The following is a 14,684-nucleotide window of genomic DNA, read 5'->3' as shown; positions in this document are numbered from 1 at the left end:
TGTAATCACTAGAAAAAGTCTTGGCATGTTGGGACTTCAAAAGAAGAAGAAGAAGAGGAAGAAAACCACCAAAGAGCATCGCTTCCTCTATTATACAACTCCTCCTCTCTCTATTTCATCTTACCCCATTTGCACTTAGAGAAAAAGGTAACTGTTTTAACCAAAAATGGTCAGCAACTGAACAAATGCATGTCAACTATGAAATTTTCTTCATGTATTTTATATAAGATCAGGGGGGAATCGCAGCCTGCGCTGGCTTCACAGCATTGATTGTCAAAATAAGCAGACAGTTTTAGAGCTCTCTTATATAAAAGGGGCAGTTTCTGTTCATGTTACACATGGAGAAAGGACGGAAGTTCTCAGTACTTAGATATTTGCTCCTATAAACAAACCTCAAGATCCATTCCAGATTACCATAAATGGGTACCATAGAATCAGTTTGAAAAACTAGTTTGAGAAATAATTCTTAAAGCTCAAATGGATATCTGTATCCATTCATGTAACATTAAGATATAGAGGGGTGCCCGGTACAGAAAAAAAGCGAAGGAAAACAGAAGCAGGTAAAGAAAGATTTTTCTTAAAATATATGAAATAAACAATCTTAGGTTGCTTGTAGAGGTGAAGGCTTTCTTCATGAAGGAGGTTCCTCTACTTCGATCCTGCTTAAATGCTGCTATCAAGAGGAATGGCAGCTTATACCGACGGTTTCAGATATACAGCTGATGTCCTTTAAGAATTCTTCTGTGGAACTTTGATGGTTACCTAAAAAGAATATGGTTCATTAGACTTGGCCAACTTTGCATCTCTCACTCTACAAGACAGTCAGTCCCAAGATGACTTCCATGTCAACCCTGTTAATGCAATTCAGTTTCAAACAGTTTCACATGAACTTTAGGAAGCTGTTCGGACCTTCTGCATGCAGAACACATGATGTACCATTGAGCTTCAGCCCTTCCTCAAAGCAGGATGCAGTTCTACATAATATTGTGCTGGATTAATCAAACCCTACAGCTTACCGTTCACAACAGAGTTGGCCGGAGGCATCCACTGGCATTGGACAGAGCAAGATTCAATTTTCACTGCTCTCAGGACTATAGCCCAGTGCCTGATCTACTTGGCTTATTGAAGTAGCACTGTATAAGTCTCCTAATTCTGTTGCTCAAGCTGTGGGATACTGGGACAACTGCTTCTCACTTCAACACTTTAAATTGACTCTAAGGTGGGTATCAATTCTTCCAAACTAGGAGGAGTCCAGTGCATACCTACCAAGTTCCAGTGGGAGAAATAAGGGACCGGACCGGAAGTAGCACTGCCGCCATTTTGGAACTGGGCAGAACATGCTCAGAAGCGACTTTTGATGCTGCTTTGCCCAGTTCCAAAATGGCCACCGCTCCAAAAGTCACACTGCAGCCATTTTGGAACTGGGCAGAGCTGCATCAAAAGTCGCTTCTGAGCATGCTCCGCCCAGTTCCAAAATGGCCACCGCGCCAGAATAAACCGGGGAAAACAAAAAAAATCCGTTTTTTTTCCAGCTGAGAACAGCTAGAAAAACGGGGGTTTCCTGGGGAATACGGGAGACTTTGCAACTATGGTCCAGTGCTTTCTTTACATAATAAGAAATGCTTCCAAGCGGGTACTTAAAGGGTACCTAAATATTTTCATTATGATCCAAAGGTAGCAGGAATTCTACAATAACCTAGCATACCAAAGCATTAGCTCAATGTTACCCCACAAACAACACTTAAGACAAAATAAAAAAATTCCTTCAGTAGCACCTTAAAGACCAACTAAGTTTTTATTTTGGTATGAGCTTTCGTTACAGGTAGGTAGCCGTGTTGGTCTGGATCGAAGTAAAAATAAAAAAATTCCTTCAGTAGCACCTTAAAGACCAACTAAGTTTTTATTTTGGTATGAGCTTTCGTGTGCATGCACACTTCTTCAGATACCACATGCACACGAAAGCTCATACCAAAATAAAAACTTAGTTGGTCTTTAAGGTGCTACTGAAGGAATTTTTTTATTTTTACTTCGATCCAGACCAACACGGCTACCTACCTGTAACCAACACTTAAGACAGTAATGTTTGGAGCCTATTTGTTCAAGGGATACTGCTCTTCTACCGTCCAATTGTAATTTTATTTGCAGACAGATGCAACCACCATTAGGCATGGAAGCCCGGTTTTCTGTTCACAACTAAAAGGTTGCCATCAGCAAAAAAACGGTTTATTGAAAATAGGAACATGGTTTGGACATGCTGCCAAACCATGATTTGTCATGAGGCCTGAACCAACACCATCTGAACCACAATGGCCACCAAACCATAATCTACTGTTAGGTTTTGAAGGTGGCTTGCCACATAGGTCAGGCAAACAATGGTTTAGTGTTACAGCTGAACTTCGGTTTGGGAATTCCTCTCCCCTTTGAGGATGTTATCAAGGGATTCTCTGGGAATATTGGGAAAGAAGATCAGACAAACCATGGTTTGCAGTCTAAGCCACAGTTATTGAAAGACTTGTTTCCATTTGATGTCTACAAAACCAATGTTCAGTGGGCTAAGGAGAGCAACATCGGACAATTCTTTATTCCATTCTGTACAAAGTGAAATACCATCAATTCTCCCATAAACCAAGACAAGTTTTCTTTACTACTTGGAAGTCCCTGCCATTCTCTACTGGAAGATGCAAAGTAAAAGCTTCAGTTTTCAAAAAACTTAAAAACCAAACTAGTACAAGAGTTTCAGATCCTCACCGTTTTTATTTCCATGTACGGCGTGAGACCATATTCTCCCCCTTCACGTCCTTGTCCAGATGCTTTGTACCCACCAAATGGTGTCTGGCTGCCAAACACGTTGTAGCAGTTAATCCTGCAGGAGACATTGGGGGTTAGGAGTTGTTTCTGGAGCATTTAGATAAGAGAAGACTAATCTCATTTCTTGTCCACCTGATACAAAGTCTTAACACTGCAGGCCTTGTCCAAGGCACCTATAAATTTGGAAAACAGGCACTAATTTGTTAGAGAGGTTTGAATACAGAAGAGGAGATGTGAACTTCCAGCATTTCACATTTGAGGAGGTGAGGAAGGGGCCTTTTGTTAAACTGGCAGACTCATGAACAGAGTAGTAAAGGAAGTAATACTTTCACTGCCTATTATTTATCCATTTGTTATATGTAACCAATGACAAAAAGAATGGATATTGAAACACAAAATTCTGAATTGTTACTGGTTTAAATATTTAAACATCGATGCAATTGCAGATCATAATGTAAATGTAATTACTCTGGCATTCATCCTCTCTAATATATCTCAGTTTACAAGTTAAAAATGACATTATTTTGACTTTTTTAATTGTTTAATTAAGTTATTTGCTCATATGCAACAAAGTGTGTACATTTATGCAAATGTATTTAAATTTTTTGAAATTAAAAAAAGTGTAAAACTAATTTAAAAAACAAAGGAAATAATACAGCCTCGTGTCCATGTAAGGCAGGCATCCCCAAACTTCGGCCCTCCATATGTTTTGGACTACAATTCCCATCTTCCCCAACCACTGGTCCTGTTAGCTAGGGATCATGGGAGTTGTAGGCCAAAACATCTGTTTTTTTTTAAATATAATTTTTATTGATTTTACAGATTACAAAAAGAAACATATATAAAAGATACACTTTCATAAACAAATTTTCCACCTTCTTTCCGTCCCCCCTCCCATGGGCCCTCCCCTGCCACAGGAGTATCCCATGCAGGCAGGCAGTTGAAGATGTTCCATTTTGTAGATGAGTTTATGTCCCCCCCTCCCCCACCCCCCCAGAGTCCCCCCCTGCCACCAGAGAACTCCAGGAGCAGAAAGCAGAGAGACAACCACCCAGCAATCCAAAAAGAAAAAAGCTACACTAAAAGAAAAAAGAGAAAAAAATTCAAAAAAAAAGAATAATAAAAAAGAAAAAAGACAAAAAACAATAATAAAAACAATCTTTTTCAAATTTACATTGATAAACCATATTTTGTGGGCTTCCCCTACCTCCCCCTTTCCCAGTTTTCATCCCTTTACTATCCTCTTTAACAGTTTCCATATCTATAAACAACTTACTTTTCCTCTTCATAAAATTTTTAAACTTAGCTAATACCATTTTCACTGAATCTCTTAATCCTTATAATTCATTATCCAATTTTTCTTCCCTTGCCTAATTTCCCCCCCCCCTCAATAGACTTCTTAAAATTTTAAATCCCTAAACTTCTTTTATTTTAACTTTTCCCATAATTAACTCTTACACTCTAAAAAATCCCAATATAACCTTTCTTCCCCAAATTCCGACTACCTCCCTCCAATCCAGCAAGTTCCGTAATCAACAATCCTAATTTGCTCTTGATAATCCGTCCTAATAATTACACTCCCATTTTTCCTTCATCCCACCCCCTTTTTCCAATGTTTTGTCCCCCAGATATCCATGGGGCCCCCCTGAGTTTCTCCCCTTCTTAAGTTATTCATGTCCTTCTCCTTGTGGGAAATCTGTAATTCCATTGGTTCCTGTCTTTCCCTCCTCAAAGGAGGGGTACTCCGTTTCTCTTTTTGTAAAGCAATATCAACTTTTTCCTCGTGGTGTGCTTCATTTTGTGTTGTATTGTCCCAATCATCATCGTTGTTCTCTTCATGCTCCACGTCAAAGTCCACCTCATTGACCAGATCATCCAAATTGCTGTCGCTATCATTGTCGCTATCTTCCTCCTCCATTTCCATTTCAATATCCTCATCATCTGAAAAATCATATTCAGCAATCACCATCTGAAATTGCTGCTTTAGTTCTTGCTGTTGAATCTCATCTCAGCATAGTCCTATTTTTAGTTCCCACATGGCTGTCAAAACAATCCGCTGGAACTCAGGCGAGTAACTTTTTGTTGACATAGTTCCGTCTTGTCAAGGTCACTGCTTATCGTGTGGGGTGGAAAATGGTCGCTGCTTATTTTCCCAGTCTCAGCAAAGTAGTTGCATTTTCCAATTCCAGATTCACAAAGGTCCAAACCAACATTTCACAGTTCAAACATTTCAAAAGCATATATTCCTATCTTCTTGAGAGTCTAAATAAAGTAAAACTCATTTATAAATCCTCGTCAGCTCGCTGGGTTGTCTGGGCTGCCGGCTCCCGGGGAAACAAAAGGTTTTCCTCTTTCTTTTTCATCATTCTGCAGAGAATCGTCCTTCTCCCCTTTTACCCTGCATCCAGGGGAGGACCTTTTATGTCTTTTGAGGATACCTTTTAAACATTCAGCTCGTGGCTTCGGGTATTTATTTTACTGTTCCTTAGCTACCGGTGGGAGGGGGTGGCTTCCGTTTTATTTCCATCTCTCCCAAATCCAAATTAGTCCAAATTAATATTCAAAACAATCCAAATTTGAGAGCTTACTTACAGTCTTAATTTCTAATTCTTTCTTTTGGAAGAATCCAGCGCTCTCCGCCTCCGGCTCGGAGCTTCTCCCCGCTAGAGCGACGATGGTGCTCAAAATGGCCCCCGCGACTTCGACCCTTCTCACTCCGGCGCTCTTACTAGGGCAGCCGGACGGTTGGGGAGTCCGGTTTTGGGCTCTGCCGAGCAGTTTTGCCCCCGGGACGCCCGACCCGGGGTTCTATGGGATGCAGCGTTGCTCTCGCTGCCCTCCCTCCTCTAGCAAAGACGGGCTGTCTCGGAGCGAGACAAAGACCCCGCCGATCGGCGCTGGCGCTGGACCGGAAGCCCCTGTAGGCCAAAACATCTGGAGGGCCGCAGTTTGGGGGTGCCTGATGTAAATTCTCACACATCTGATATTTCTGGTCAGCCACAAAGATTAGGAAATTGTTTCCCAAAAAATGGTAGAAAGGTTAAACCAGATAGAAAGTTAAATTCTGAAGAATGTCATACAGTTAGCAATACAGAACAGTTTCGAAAGTTCCTTGAAAAGAGAGTAACACAGAAAGCTAATTCATAGCCCCTTGGGGCCTCTAGCTCCAGATTTTTACCATGATTGACAGCAGCTCTCCAAGATTTCAAGTCAAGAGTTCCTGGCATACCAGAAGATGCCAGGGACAGGACCTATAACCTTCTGCATGCCAAGCAGGTGCTCTTCCTCCAAAGTACAGTCACAAACCTGGAAGTGAGTGTTCCGGTTTGTGAATGTTATTTGGAAACCGAATGTCTGATGTGGGTTCTGTGGCTTCCGAATGAGTGCAGGAAGCTTCTGCAACCAATCGGGCGCTGCACCTTGGTTTTTGAACATTTTCGGAAGTCGAACGGACTTCCAGAAAGGATTCCGTTCGAAAGCCAAGGTATGACTGTACAGCATTTCCTAAAGCGTTTGGTGACTACTCCCCAACATTTAGCCTCTTACCAGACGGTTCCAGCACGTAAACCCTGGGAAATGTAATTTGCTTTGTCAATGTCCTTGGTGAATACAGCTGCCGCAAGTCCATATTTGGTGTCGTTTGCTCTGTGGATGACTTCCTCTATGGTTTTAAATTTCAGAATCTGCATGACTGGCCCAAATATCTGTAAGACAGAGCAGCATGTATATGGAAACAGGTATGCTTGGCAGACAGGATCTTATAAATCCCTAAGCAACATGGCACCTGGTTACCTGAAAGAATGCCCTTACTCATATAGTCCTGCCTGGTTGCAGGGATTAGAGGAGGAGGAGGAGGAGGAGGAGGAGGAGGAGGAAGAAGAAGAAGAAGAAGAAGAAGAAGAAGAAGAAGAAGAAGAAGAAGAAGAAGAAGAGGAGGAGGAGGAGGAGGAGGAGGAGGAGGAGGAGTTTGGACTTGATATCCCGCCTTTTACTCCCCTTAAGGAGTCTCAAAGCCATAGCTGCCAAGTTATCCCTTTTTTAAAGGGATTTTCCCTTATGCTGAATAGGCTTCCTCGCAAGTAAAGGGAAAACTTGGCAGCTATGCTCAAAGCGGCTAACAATCTCCTTTCCCTCCCCCCCCCAACAAACTCTGTGAGGTGAGTGACGCTGAGAGACTTCAGAGAATTGTGACTAGCCCAAGGTCACCCAGCAGCTGCATGTGGAGGAGAGGGGAATCGAACTTGGTTCACCAGATTACAAGTCCACCACTCTTAGCCATTACACCACACTGGCCATCTGGTAGCAAGCAGGGGAAAGGCCTTTCCTGTCCTAGCACCCAGCATATAGAACCATCTCTCCCACCCACCCCAAAAAAGGCAGGTGCAAACTCTGCAGAGTTTTTGGTGCCTCCTGTTCACTCCGGCCTTTGCTGCTCATTGATACCAATCAAACCACTGAGAACTGGCTGGCTGTTGAGACTGTATTAAATGTTCCAATTGCATTTCAATAGATTGTTCTTGTTCTTACAGTACTGATATTTGTGTTGTAAACAGTCTTGGGATTAAAAATATTTTGTTTTTGTTTTTTTATCTCCACAAGATTTATATACTGCTCGATTAGACTAAAACCCCAAAGTTGTTTACAAAGCAAATACTGTAAAACAATTACATCATCAGTAAAAACTAAAATTGCAACTTGAATTCTCTGCACTAACAGCACTCAAAGTTATAACTTTGCACTCAAAGTTATATATATACAGTGGTACCTCGGTTTATGAACACAATTGGTTCCGGAAGTCTGTTCATAAACTGAAGTGTTCATAAACTGAAGCAAACTTTCCCATTGAAAGTAATGGAAAGTGGATTAATCCGTTCCAGACGGGTCCGCGGAGTACTCAACCTGAAGTGTACTTAACCCGAAGCATGGGTGTAATTGGTTCCGGAAGTCTGTTCATAAACTGAAGCGTTCATAAACTGAAGCGAACTTTCCCATTGAAAGTAATGGAAAGTGAATTAATCCTTTCCAGGTGGGTCCGCGGCGTTCGTAAACCGAAAATTCGCAAACCGAGGTGTTCATAAACTGAGGTTCCACTGTATATAAAATTGTCCAGTAGCGCCTTAGAGACCAACTGAGTTTGTTCTTGGTATAAGCTTTCGTGTGCATGCACACTTCTTCAGATACACACTCAAAGTGAGATAGGGATGCTACAATAAAAATCATAACAGGTAATTTTAAGTAAATTATGAGAGTGAATGTACAGATAAAAGAGGGTGGTTGGTCAGTTCTGGAGACTACCACTGTAGCTCCAAGACACAGAGCAATACAGCAGGAGAGAAAGAGAGAGGGATTGCGTAGAACCCTTTAACCATAGAACTGTTATTGAGAGACTTAACAAGTACAGGAAAACATTTTCCTGCTGACCTCCTCTTTTGCAATGGTCATGTTGTCCTGCACATCTCCAAAGATGGTTGGCTGGATAAAGTAACCTCTGTCTGCAGCTGGATTGCCACCACAGAGCAATTTGGCACCTTCCTTTTGCCCAGTACCAATGTATCCAAGGATCTTCTTATACTGAGCCTCATCCACCTAGAAGACAAAAAAAACATGGTATGGCAGGTCAGTTCAATCCTTCTCAGAATACAGAAAAATACACTTTTAACACAACATTGTGTGTACATGCCCATATGCGAACAGCGATTCTACAGGTAGAATGAAAGATCCAGACGTCAACTTTTTGATGATGAGGTTATGAAGATCCTCTGACAAAGTCATCTGTCAGGGCTGGGGAAGCCATGGTGCTCTCGTACGTATTCCTTGATCCTGGGGCTGACGAGAATGAGAGAACATCTGGAGGGGACTGCAGGATTCCCATCCCTATTTTAAATCAACTGCCTTTGGGATTGGGTAGACAGCAAACTTAAAAATATTTTATTTGTTAAATATATACGTTGACTTCACTGTTTCTCTAGAGTCTAGAGCACTGTTTCCCACACTTGGGTCTCCAGCTGTTTTCAGACTATAACTCCCATCATCCCTAGCTAGCAAGACCAGATGGAGACCCACGTTTGGGAAACATGGCTCTCGATCAGTGGTTTTAAACTGGTGAGGCATGGCTCCCTGGGGAGCCTTACGCACTGTCAGCACTAGCCTCCGACCCCCCTTCCCTCCCTCCCTCCCCTTAATAGCTAGTGCTTCAAACCCTCTGAATGGGCAACCTTTTGAGCTTGGTGTGTCAAAATTCGCCAAAAAACCGAGCATAACTCGGGTGGTGTGTTACTTCGAGAAAAAAAACTAATTTCACCATATTTATAGTTCAAATAACAAAAATGTATAATTGTAATATATAACTGAATTTAATAAACCAAAACTAATTATTTAACTTATTTTTAAAAAATAAAATAAAAAAAATTAAAAGGGGAAAAAATAAGGCAGAACCCAGAGATCTTTCCCAGTGGGACTCTGGGCTCAGGCCTTCCTCCAACGGGTCTGCCACTGGGGAGGTGGGCTCGGGTTAGGCCTGTGCCTCCTCATGGCCTTCTTCAGCCCACCTCTCCCCTCACTCAGCTATGCTTGTGAGGCGGCGAGGGAACAGGAAGGGAGGTTGAAGATCCGTGCAGTAGCCGAGGATGAAACGTCCTTTTCAGCATGCAGCTGCGTGTCACCTAAAATGGCTGTGCGTGTCAGTGCTGACACGCGTATCATAGGTTCGTCATCACTGGGTTAACTAAACCTGCTGTGTACCCCCACCCCACCCCGTCTCTTGCCTACAGCAAATGCTTTTCTTCCCCTCTCTCCTTACCTTTCCTCCCTATCCTTGCCTCCAGATGGGCTGTGAACACACATGTAGAGCCAGCATTTGCATTATCATAGTAATAATAGTCATTTGGGTAATATTAAAAATGAATTAAATATACAGGACATAAACTGAAAGCTCTTTTGGGGCCATTTGCCAGGGCTAAATTCCTTCCCGTCTAGAATGATCTTCCAATCCAGAATGTTGTTTTATAAGGGCAAACTGGAATCCCTGTGCTCTCACCTGCGGGCCCTGCTCCGTTTTGTAGTCAAATGGGTTTCCAACTACTCTGGATTTGGCTCTCTCCACGCTCCGCTCCACAAACTCGTGATATATATCTTCTTGGACGTATGTGCGGGACCCAGCACAACAGCACTGCCCTTGGTTGAAGAACAAGGCAGAATGAGCCTGTTCAACAGCCCAGTCCACTGGAGGAGAGAAGGAAGCCACAAGTCAGGAGATCTGGAAGCAATTCTCTTCACCACCGACAGCATTAAGAATGACCAACACATCACCCCAGCTAAGATACGTTGCAAGAATCCACTGTGGGGTGGCCCTGTTCTGTGGTGCATGTGTAATAATAGGTCAGAGATTACAGCCGTTGTTAACCAGGTCATTTTTCTTGTCCCTTCTCTTGTTATCTCCTGAAAACAATAATGGCTTCCTTTACAAAGACCTACTCTTGTAATTAATAGCCGCTACTTGGCTAAAGCTAACCCATCAGTGGAAGTCCTCTAACAAAGTTCTCATTGCACGGATGGTGGTTCAAAATCCGGCCTCTTGTGCTAGCTGAAAATATGGGCAAATACCTAACGTAACGAGGGGTGGAAGTAAGTGGCCAGTTAGAGATGAGAAGTAGAATCACCACCTCTCCAGAAAACTTTCCGATTAGAGTCATTACTGATACTCCCAGGCTGAGCAGTTCCTGGTGCTTAGTGGACACATTTTGTGTCTTTCGGAAAAATTTCTTTTAGCTTGTTCTAAATCGTTGCGTGCTGTATTGTTACGTTGAAGTTCTTTTGTGTAGTTACGTAATGTATTATGTTGAGATGTCATGGATTCATAAATAAAACTCTATCTTAAACACTAAAGAATTACTAAGAGTTACACTTCTGGTGAAGGCAGGCTCAGGTTGTCACCAGCCAATCCCACCCTCCGCAGGGGCAAACCCACTCCTGTCAAGAGGGAAGAGTCTCTTACTCTCAGCATCAGACATGATGATGTTTGGGCTCTTTCCACCAAGCTCAAGGGTCACCCTCTTCAGATTACTCTCTGCTGCAGCCTTCTGGATCAGGTGCCCAACCTAGAAATCGAAAGACGGACAAGCTTGTTGTTCGGTATAAAAATAGGCTTGTCTTAAGGAACCACCATGGTGTGGCAGGCTTAGCTCTAGATTGGAGGGCTGGGGATTGGGTGGGGTATCTCCTCTGGTGGACCTCCTCCATCAGGGTCAGAGACCAGGATGGGGAGTACAACTCTGATGAGGAATGGCAGGAACCTCCCCCTCCCCCTGGCCAGGATTCTGAAAATCCACAGCAGCAGTGGGGTACTGTTGATTTGGAACAATGGTTTGCTGAGGGGCACAGTTCGGAAGACAATAGCTGGGCAAAACCAGGAGGTGAACAGCAAGAAGAAGAACGGGAAGAGCTAGCAGACTCTCTCTCACTGGAAGATGTGTGCAGCTTCTCAGTCCCAAGGCTGGAAGATTAGTTAAGGCGGCTTTGCAAAAGGCATAATAATAACAATAATAATAATAATAATAATAATAATAATAATAATAATAATAATAATAATAATAATAATTTATTATTTATACCTCGCCCATCTGGCTGGGTTTCCCCAGACACTCTGGGCGGCTTCCAACAAAAGATTAAAATACAATAGTCCTTTAGATATTAAAAGCTTCCCTAAACAGGGCTGCCGTCAGATATCTTCTGAAAGTCAGGTAGTTGCTTATTTCCTTGACATCTGATGGGAGGGCGTTCCACAGGGCGGGTGCCACTACCAAGAAGGCCCTCTGCCTGGTTCCCTGTAACTTCGCTTCTCGCAGGGAGGGAACCGCCAGAAGGCCCTCGGCACTGGACCTCAGTGTCTGGGCAGAAGGATGGGGGTGGAGATGCTCCTTCAGGTATACTGGACCGAGGCCGTTTAGGGCTTTAAAGGTTAGCACCAACACTTTGAATTGTGCTCGAAAACATACTGGGAACCAATGTAGGTCTTTCAAGACCGGTGTTATGTGGTCTTGGCGGCTGCTCCCAGTCACCTGTCTAGCTCCCGCATTCTGGATTAATGTAGTTTCCGGGTAACCTTCAAAGAGTGCATTGCAGTAGTCCACGCTGGAGATAACCAGAGCATGCACCACTCTGGCAAGACAGTCTGCGGGCAGATAGGGTCTCAGCCTGCATACCAGACGGAGCTGGTAGGCAGCTGCCCTGGACACAGAATTAACTTGCACCTCCATGGACAGCTGTGAGTCCAAAATGACTCCCAGGCTGCACACCTGGTCCTTCAGGGGCACAGTTACCCCATTCAGGACCAGGGAGTCCTCCACATCTGCCTGCCTCTTGTCCCCCTAAAACAGTACTTCTGTCTTGCCAGGATTCAACCTCAATCTGTTGAGAGATCTGGTGGCTAGGAGACGAGAGGACAGAAGTGACTAGAGGGAAGTGGGCGGAACCTTAATTGGGAGCACTCTGAGAATGGTCACTTGTTCTTTTGCTGTGTTCATTAAAATGTTACTGGTAAGAGACTGGTTTCTCTTTGTACTGCTTATGTATGGCCAAGGGGGGGAGGAATCAGAGCCCCGGAGTGCCCTGCTAGTCTTACCTGCTTGTGGCATCAGCGGGAAGGAGTGTCTAAATCTAGCCAACCTTTTAAATGCGGGCATTGTGGGAAATTAACAGACCAGCTTCCCTGTGCTGGAAAAACACGAAGGCCTGCCTTCCCCCCTCCACAGCTGGTGGCATCGCTGTGGGGCCCTCATGGCTGCCCAAGGATTCCAGATGCTGCTGTGAGCTCAGCTTATCAGCTACCATGACCAAGGTGGAAGGCATCCGATTCATCTTCATTCTTTGCTATAGGGATGAAGGGGAGACACCTGAGTGTCGGAGGAGCCACCCAAGATTTGCCAAGGGGAGGAGGAAAATGTATTATGCCATCGTAGCCTCCAAGTGGTGTTGTAAGGGGTGGGCTTACAGGGAACAGCCACCCCTCATCAAATCCAGCTCTTCAAACGGCTCTGACAACAGCGGAGGGACAGGAGACAGGAAGGAGGAAGTGAGGGGCGTCCTTTCAAATTCACCCCAGAACTGAGGCGATCAGCGGCTCGCAAACGCAGGGGGCGGAGATTGGGGGGTCCCCAAATTACTCTGCTGGGGGAGGAGCCGGAAAGCGCCATTGGGAGAGTGATAGTACTGAGTAGACATGTTTTCATGAAGCTCTTGCACTGTAAATAACTTTCACAATAAAAGTATTAAAGACAAGATGGTTTGGAGTGTCGTTGCTCAAGGGTAGCCAGCAACCTCCCTGACAGGTGTTAAAATATGATCGCAAAAAATAAAAGAGAGAGAAAATCAGTTTAAATTCACCATAAAAATCAGAAAATTTAATAAAAGCACAGAAGCAAAAATGTATTCACTGTAATTTTCAGGGTGTGCTTTTTTGATTTGCGGGCAATTCTTTATCTTATCAGCGGTTTGGTTACTAAATGTGCTCTGCTGCTATGCCTACGTAAACCAACTGATCTGTGAAATTCTAAAATCATAGGAACACGGGGTTGTTCTCAGCTTCACTGCACTCCAAAAGAGCCAGTGGCAGCTTGTAGCAGCCTTTCCGTGCTGTGATTATGTATTGTACCAATGGTTTAATTGTATGTTGCTAGGTTTATATTGCACTGGATATACCTATATCTCATGGTTTCTTTTGCACAAACTGTTCTGTGGTTTAAACAAAAGAACAGTTTAGAAGAACATCAGAAGAGCCTGCTGATCAGGCCAATGGCCCATCCAGTCCAACATCCTGTTCTCACGGTGGCCAAGCAGATGCCCCACTGCTCCTTCCTTCTCCTGTGGTTTCTTACAATGCAAATTTTGGAACTATTAGACTTGAAGGTCATTTTACCTACATAAAGCATGATTTGGGCATATTTCAAAGTATAATACAGTCGTACCTTGGTTCTCGAACAGAATGTGTTCCGGGAGTCCGTTCTACTCCCGGAACCATTTGAAAACCAAGGTTGCAGCTTCTGATTGGCTGTAGGAGCATCCTACAGCCAATCGGAAGCTGCACCAGACATTCGGCTTCTGGAAATCGGAACACTCATTTCCGGGCTTTGATCGTTCAGGAGCCGATTTGTTCAGGAGGCCAAGGCATTTAGTTCCAAGGTACGGCTGCAAATTATTTATTTATTTATTTTGTAAAGAAAGAAATCAGTAAAAGTCAAAAGTCCAAAACAAGTTTAAAATATGCACTTTGAAATGAAACTGCACATTAAAATAATTGTCTACTTTACAGATCTGGCACAGGGTGTGACCTATCCTATACCTTTCAGAAGGGAGGGAGAAAAGGGAAAGATTCATACCGTACATGCAGATATTCCTCACCTCTGTGGAGCCAGTGAAGGCGACTTTATCCACTTCCATGTGGGAGGAAATGGCTGCCCCGGCGGTGTGCCCATAGCCAGGTATCACATTCACAACGCCTGGCGGGAATCCAGCCTGCAGGTATTTATAAAGACAAGTGAAAATCATCACAATAGTCTTGTCCGTTCCAAAAATTAAATGTTTGGCAGGGTGCTCAGAACTCAGCACCTCCATGTATTCTGAGCACCCAAGCAAGGAGAAGAAGGGGGAAGGGTTTGTTTTTGGAGCTCAGGCATTGTCCGAGACAGCGAGCGGGACAAGGAAGGGTGAAGAATGAACAGCGAGGGGCAGCCCCAGAGACCTCTCTCTTAACATTTAAATTTTTATTTATTGAATTTTCATACTACATAAAAGAAAAGGGTGAGATACCATTCCAATACAAAAGAAAAAAACACATTGTCACAAACATATATAAACCTATATCCTCCCCCCCTGTGAATTCC

General features: G+C 43.6%; 1 protein-coding gene across 1 annotated transcript in view; it reads right to left on the bottom strand.

Moving 5' to 3' along the window:
* Window positions 1-204: 204 nt before the first annotated feature.
* ALDH2 (aldehyde dehydrogenase 2 family member) overlaps window positions 205-14,684 on the bottom strand; it is a 34,437-nt gene continuing 19,957 nt past the window's right edge. Inside the window, exons 7-13 of the mRNA XM_060276340.2 lie at window positions 14,203-14,316; window positions 10,802-10,904; window positions 9,845-10,029; window positions 8,230-8,394; window positions 6,355-6,512; window positions 2,749-2,863; window positions 205-762 (exon numbers count right to left, since the gene is read on the bottom strand). Coding sequence (XP_060132323.1) covers window positions 730-762; window positions 2,749-2,863; window positions 6,355-6,512; window positions 8,230-8,394; window positions 9,845-10,029; window positions 10,802-10,904; window positions 14,203-14,316 — 873 coding nt within the window. The 3' untranslated portion in view covers window positions 205-729. The remainder of the gene's footprint in view (window positions 763-2,748; window positions 2,864-6,354; window positions 6,513-8,229; window positions 8,395-9,844; window positions 10,030-10,801; window positions 10,905-14,202; window positions 14,317-14,684) is intronic.

The sequence above is a fragment of the Zootoca vivipara genome, chromosome 6, assembly GCF_965207765.1.
Source record: "Zootoca vivipara chromosome 6, rZooViv2.hap1.1, whole genome shotgun sequence".
NCBI lineage: Eukaryota > Metazoa > Chordata > Lepidosauria > Squamata > Lacertidae > Zootoca > Zootoca vivipara.
The sequence above is the reverse complement of the archived record's forward strand: the minus strand, read 5'-3'. Positions and strand labels throughout refer to the sequence as shown.